Source organism: Dermacentor andersoni, chromosome 6, assembly GCF_023375885.2.
Source record: "Dermacentor andersoni chromosome 6, qqDerAnde1_hic_scaffold, whole genome shotgun sequence".
NCBI classification, from domain to species: domain Eukaryota; kingdom Metazoa; phylum Arthropoda; class Arachnida; order Ixodida; family Ixodidae; genus Dermacentor; species Dermacentor andersoni.
The window spans coordinates 126,349,087-126,356,378 of NC_092819.1; the positions used below are offsets into that span (position 1 = coordinate 126,349,087).

The 7,292-nt window shown below is 44.0% G+C and overlaps 1 protein-coding gene across 1 annotated transcript in view; it reads right to left on the bottom strand.

Annotated features, from left to right (window-relative positions):
- The window catches only part of LOC126523344 (ATP-binding cassette sub-family C member 3-like), a 60,678-nt gene extending 53,783 nt beyond the window's left edge, over window positions 1-6,895 (bottom strand). The window contains exons 1-2 of the mRNA XM_050171982.3: window positions 6,723-6,895; window positions 5,821-6,131 (exon numbers count right to left, since the gene is read on the bottom strand). Coding sequence (XP_050027939.2) covers window positions 5,821-6,131; window positions 6,723-6,879 — 468 coding nt within the window. The 5' untranslated portion in view covers window positions 6,880-6,895. The remainder of the gene's footprint in view (window positions 1-5,820; window positions 6,132-6,722) is intronic.
- Between the last annotated feature and the right edge of the window lie 397 nt (window positions 6,896-7,292).

Below are 7,292 nucleotides of genomic sequence, written 5' to 3' on the forward strand. Positions count from 1 at the left end.
ATCGACACGTTTTTCTTTAAGTTCCCGGTTTGTCAGGAATCAATTTCAATGCTCCAAGTCTTAAAAAAGCATTATGATGAGATAGAATAACTTCTGCTTTCACTCGGTCGTCGTTTTTCTTCACTTGTCTTTCAGAAACGTGGCTATGAATGGCTCATAAAAACTTATTTTGTTTCCCATCGTATGTTTCGAAACGCTGTCATAGGTTATCTGGAAATTGTGTGGGCGTAGCCGCATACATCTCGTCATTCCTAGAATATAAGCTCAGGAATTATTTCTGTTACTAACTGGGAATGCATTTGGGTAGAAGTGTTAAATTCATCTTCTCAACTAAAAACGTTATTCTTGGCTGCATGTACAGTTCGCCATCACAATCAGCTTCAGACTTTTGCGCTGAACTTAACACTCTCCTTAATACTATTGCATTTGAAAATAAGAATGTTACAGCTGTCAGCGCTAACAACATGAGCATGCTTGACGCCTCTCATCCACACTCCAAGGAATATACTAACCGTTTTCAGGGATATGGATGTGAGTCCCTTATAGCACTCCCCTCTCAGTGCAATCCTGGATCTTCTAGCACCCTTATCGATAACATGCCTTTTAAAACTTTTATTACACCTGACGACTGCGGTGTTCTTGAACTAAATATTACCTAGCGTCATCTCTGATTGTTTTCCGCTTTCAGCATGACATGTCGAGTATTGTTCGCTCGCTTTAAAAAAAATACTTAACAAGATTTCATTTTTCGGATTGCTAAAATAGAATGGTCCTCCATAATAAATAAAACAGACGCTAATATCGCACTTGACGAGTTTTCAGCAGCATCGTTGGTCCATAAGTGAGTCGTCTAGAGAAGTAAAGTGTCTTAGGAGCTTCTCGGCTTACCGCAGTCCATGGTTGACTAACAGTTTACTGAAATGTAAGCGAAGAAAGAAAAATTTGTATAAAAAATAAAGGAAAACCGCCCGTTTAACAAACGATTAAAATCTCGGTACAAGATGTACTGCAACACACTTGGTAAATTATTAAACGAAGCTAAAGGAAACTACTGTGAATCCCAAATTTTTATGCTGGTAAGAACATCAAACAGCAATGACGAGTGTGCCATGTCATTGCAGACTCGTCGTCCTCACTTTGTCCTCATGCCATCGTCCTGCCATGGTCGTCCCTACATTGTCGTCATAGAGCCGTCGTCCTGTATTCGTTGACCAACCATCACCGGGATCCCGTCACGGTCGTTCTATCCTTCATTATGTTAAGTTAAACATCGGACTCCCGCGAAGCCGTCATCGTGGTACCATTATCGACATAGTACTGTCGCCACGCTGTCGTTTAACTATCTTCATATCTTCGATATCATAGTGGCATTGTCATCCGATTGTCATCCAATTGTCGTCATGTCATCACCGTCACGCCACTTTCGTCAATACATCGACGTCATTTTTACAGCGACGCTGTACATGCCTAGGCGAAACGCTCGTGATCCGACCACAGAAACCCTTCTGCGGGGGTATGAGCACTTGTCTTGGGGGGTATGAGGTACGGCGGCATTCGTCTTAAGTGACGGACGGACAAGTTTCTCGTTGGGTAGGCATAGAAATGCTTGCGCTTTTAAAACAAATACATTTATCTACGTATTATTGCAGTGAAGTGACACAGGGGGAGACGGGGTAAATACAATATCATGATGACACAATTAAAGAAATACTTTTACGGCAGAACTGTATTATGGGGAAGCTGTGTATGCCTAGGCGAAAGGCTCGAGGTACGACCACAGAAATCCTCCGGTGGAAGGTGCGGCGCGCCATTGGCTACGCGGGTAGTGACATCGTTTTTCTGTCGCAGCAGAGCGCGCGCGCAGCAGTCTCTCTCCGACTTCGCAATAGGTTCAAAAATGTATCCCTGTCTTCAATTAAATGAAATGTGCAGCACCGGTGCGTGACCTGGTAACTACATTGCGTGACCCAGTCATATATAAACACTATCATTAGCGCATTACAAAACACAAATGCGTAATATATTTCAGAATGACTTTGATGAAACCACTGGATTAACATAATGGACCGCTCATTGCACCCCTCCATGATGGCAATTATGCGAAGCCCTATGTGTCGCATTTCAAATAAACAATGTGATAAATCCAAGCCAAGCGTGTGCGTAACCCTATTAAGAAACAGAATGACGTAACCAACTATTGAGAAAGAGTTGAAGAAAGCGCCGGAATTAACCCAGCGATAAATATAAAGGCCGCACATTTCAGCTTCGCTGGTTTACCATCTGTACGGGGTGCATGGCGGAAAGTCTTTGTTTGTCTTTCTTTTGTAATCATGTTATCGTCATCCAGTATTTATAAAATCGCCATTATCATGCCGTCGGCGTCATTTAGTTATCGTCACATAGACTATATAATGCATAGTTTGTCATAATGCATAGCTTATCATAAGGCACAGTTGCCTTCACGAATGCCTACTCAGCACTAATTGGAATGGCTGATAGTCCGGCATGTGATGTTTGCGGATGCGATGAGAACATTGTCCACTTATTTTGCCATTGTCCTGAATTTCAAGCACAAAGACAATCTTTGTCCAACACATTGAGGAAACTAGGTGATCGTCCTCTGAGTGAACAGACAGTACTAAAGCACCGTACCCACTGATCCGCGGCTCAGAAGGCAGTGAAGGCACTTTTGTGCTTTCTCAGAACCTCTGGTTTGCGCGAGCGGCTTTAACTCAGGTACGGTCCGTACACGTCTCTACACCTGCTCTCTCCCTTCTCTCTTTTCCACTTCTCCCTTCCCCAAGCGTAGGGTAGCCAACCAGAGTCTTGACTGGTTAACATCCCTGCCTTCCTATATTTCTCTCTCTCTTTTTCTTTTCATGCTATCATTATCGTGCCATCTTCGCCGTGCCATTGTCATCATTTCCGCTTTTTCTTCTGCTTTCGTCATACGTCGTGGTCATGCCTTTACACCGCCCCAGCTTCGCCATCCGACTCGTTATGCCATTGTCGTTATTGCATTGTCGTCATACAAGTGTCGTGACACAGTCATCGTGGCCCCATTTTGATTATACATTCCTTTTCATCGCATTGTCCTCTTGCCGTTGTTGCACCATGGTCGAAAACCCGTCGCGGTCGTTCCATCGTTATCAGTGTCACTTCGACATCCGATTCGTCATACCATCGTCCTAATACCATTGTCGTCATGGCATCGTCGTCACGCTGCTGTTTGATCTTCATCATCACTTCACTTTAGCCAATGGGGCCATAGCGTAGTCGTCGTACCAGTTTCGTCGATCCATGCACGTCATTTCTTGTTCGTAATGTTATTGAAATCAAGTAATCGTAATTCAGTCGTGATAACTCTACTGTTGTCATGAAATCATTGTCATTGCGTCGTCTTCATATGGACAATAGTATTAATCTTTGGTCCCGCCGTCATCTTCAAGCGGTCTTCGTCATGCCATCGTGGTCGTGTCACCATCGCCACTTCAGTTTCTTCAACCGACTCTCGCCATGCCGTTGTCGTCACGCTATTGTTGTCACGCAAATGTCATAATAGAGTCATCGCCACTCCACTGTGAGTATACACTCGTCGTCACCCCATTGTCCTCATGCTGCTGGCATGTCATCGTTGTCATGCATTCGTTGTCATGCCGTCGTTGGAATGGCCTCTTTGTCAATTGTCATCATTTTACCTTCGATATCCGACTTTTATCATGCCATCGTCATCATACCACCATCGTCCCACCATCCTTACGCTATCGTCAACACTTCACTTCGTCGATCTGTTGATGTCATTGGTCATTTATCGTTGGTTATTTTATCCTAATCATGCTGTCGTCATTCAATCGTGATTGTCCAGCCTTGTCACGCCTTCGTCGTCATTACGCAGTCGTCACCTATACGTTGTCATGCCACCTTGGTCGTGCAGTCGTCATTTCTGCTTCTTCATCCGGTTGTCGTCATTTTGCCGTGGTCACGCCACCATCGCCACACAGTCATCTCGCAGTGCTTATCTCGTTGTCGACTCGCGATCGTCCGTATTCCATCACTATAATTTAGGAATCCAAATCTCCTTGTTGTTATGCCGTCGTCATAATACGCCTTTGTCGTTTGAAAAATATGATTCCTTCTTCATTTCATCATCACTGCGCCGGCGTCACGCTAATTGTTGACTTTGGCAAGAGTTTGCAATAGCAAAGTTGAACGATATCGGAGTATGTTTCACATAACTGAAGTAACGAAACTCTCATAATCACCTCTACACGTGGTAAATACGTGTGACTTCAGGATTATGGTCTGCCGCTACATAGCTCGTTGCGTATTCGCATTACCCTCGACAGTTATCTTGAGATGAGTTGCGCCGTAATTTTTTCATAAGGTGTGAATGCGTGTTAAGCATTTACTGAAAAAACTTTTCTGTGTTGCATTTGCCTAAAGCAAAAACTTTACTTCAATTTCGGCTATCGATGGGAGTGTTTCCATCTCCTCAGATGTCCTAGTTTGGTTTAGCAAACTAAATTTCCATTTAGCATGCTCAAACGTGTACGCTTCTGTTCGCAAACTAGCCCGCAATGGGCAAATGCACAAGAGACGCTTTAATGTTAGGGAAAGGCACTTGCTCAAGAACGCCGTTGTCAGATAATATGAACAACTGCATTCACCGACGCCAACTTTTTTATGTTGGACATACCAAGATGAACACCCAGTCGAACCGAAACAGCCACGCGGTAAGTCTGAAAGAACACTTGTTTGCTTCGCATTATTTTTGAGAGCAGTACTGGCGCAGCGCTAATGGGACGCCGCGTCGCTTTTCTATATTACCGGCCTTCCTTTTAAACGGGGAAAATAGAAACGATGCATGCAATATATAACGTGCAACAAACGATTTAATTTGATGAGTTCAAACACCAATAGAATTGACATAGTTGCCGTAAGCATAAATAAAAAGTTAAATTATCAGTAAAGAGTATTTATTTGCAGCACTGCTGAAAAAGTAGCTGCTACTTCACGCTGCCGTTAACAACATAAAGTCGGTTTCGTCCTCACAGCCAACCTCGTTTTCCTTAAAAACTTGTTGCATAATACTTACGGCACCCGATATGAACAAGATGTACTCCATGCCAGATTTGGCCGGCAAGAAGAAGAAGTATTTTAATGACTGGAAAATGTAGAGAGGTCGGCCGGATAATGGCACGTATTCTTTAAAAAACTATTTGAGGCTTCATCAGAAACGCTAAGCACCAAGTTTTAAAATTTTCTCAAACTAGCATGAGAAGGTTCACTCTTTAGAGGCTGTATAATAATAGCTAAAATAAATATGAATAAGTAAGGAATTTCGCAAGTGAGACATCAAGCAGCTCTGAAAGAAAGAGATCATGGACATAGGTCCACATGTCAGATGCCTGACAACTGAACAAAAAGTACCGTGGGGAGAGGTAGCCCTAGCTTGCACCAATGCTTGAGTAGTTTCTGCACTAATTTTCACATCTCGGCCAAACTTAGTGCTACGAAGATTTGCATACTTCAATCTGTGTATATAGACTGTCTATTGACCACCGAAGGAGAAATAAAACTACACCCGCAATCTTTCCTGGAGGTCTAATTTTGTTCAATCCATTTGCTTATTGGCTGATTCTCCCGATGAGTTAAGCTTCAGCATCCGTTTATACACTGGTGCTTGGCAATTGGTATTGACGGGAATAATTCTTTCCCTAAAAGCATTACTATATTTCTGCTTCTGCGTCCTCAACAAGCATTCCTCAGCCGATAGTGATTAAGGCGCGATAAGAGGTGAGCAAAAACCGCCGTACTCACCAATATGAAGACAAGTATAATCTCTGCACCACAGGCCAGGAGAAAAACAATAATTGCTTGCGTTCCGATGACGGCGAGCCGTGCAATGACGCCAAGTAAAGTTTGGTACACCTGCTTCATGGCGACGAATGCGCGGCTGTCGTTCATTTCCAGGTCCACGGAAAAGCGGTTCAGTATTCTTGCGCGTGGCGTGGCGTCGAAAAACGACAGCGGGCTGCTGGCCACGTGACTAAGCATCTTCTCGTGGAGGCTGAGGGAACAGTGCCGAGTGCCCCGAGCGAGCAGAATTCCCCCGACCAGTCGGGACAGTACTGCGTGGCAATTTGAGGAGAGATAAAGCAAGCTCAGCGCAGGGAAAACGGGTCAAAACTGAAGCAACGAGGGGAAAAAGATGAATTGAGGCTAACCTCGGCCGGTAGCTTAGTGGCGGGGGCGTTGGGCTGCTAAGCACGAGGTCAAGGGATAGAATCCCGGCAGTGGGGGCCACATTTTGATGGGTGCAAAATGCGAAAACACTTGTGTACTTAGATTTAGGTGCACGTTAAAGAACCCAAGGTGGTGCAAATTTCCGGAGTCCCCCACTACGGCGTGCCTCGTAATCAGATCGTGGTTTCGGCGCGTAGAACCTCATAATTTAATCGCTTAATGAATTAAGCTTACTACTGGGAAGAAATGTGGAGCATAATGCACTGAATGAAAAGTCCCAAACTTACAACTAGAAGTTAGAAGGTATTGATATAGGTGGTTTTATGTAAACATTTCAAATAATGTACGAGAGAAAACGTCAGCATAAATACTTTTGCGTAGATTCATTAAGTAACGCATCTTATCAGCGTGCGCAATACGTTGAGCTATACATGGCCGCAAGTGATGCATGAGATGTGAGTGTTGAGCCCACTTACCATCTCCTATGCAGGTCAATGCAAGCCATACTATTACGTCGCGACTGGAGTGGCTCACATCATTTTCACGGGTCTTGAGTGCCGCCCACGCTCTGATGCAGACAAACTGCCCGGCCGTGAACGCGGCGCTGAACACAAAACAAAGCAGTGCCAGCATTGTGCAAGGGCCCGAGTATTTTATGTATGCTATGAAAATGTCCAGCTTGCCCTATATGTGAGAAAAGGAAAAAAAAATAGCAACGGTAACTTGTGGAGAAACGTGCGAAATGTTATATCAAGAAAAGTATATTTCGTGATGGAAAATATTCTAGAGAAGTAACTGGGGGGGGGGGGGGGGGGGGCTGTCGTCCATAAAGAATACGAAATAAATATGAACACTGCAAAAAGAATTAGAGCACACATTTGCACGCACCAATTGATGATTAGTCATGCAGCAAGGCTTGTCAGTATACACTGCAGTGATATGATTAGGGCAGCAGCAAATGGTGTAAAATAAACTTTGTAATTCTTTTTCAAAGAATGTAGCAAATGATAACGCGTGCGATGGCTAGGCCGATGTGCCTGTTTAAG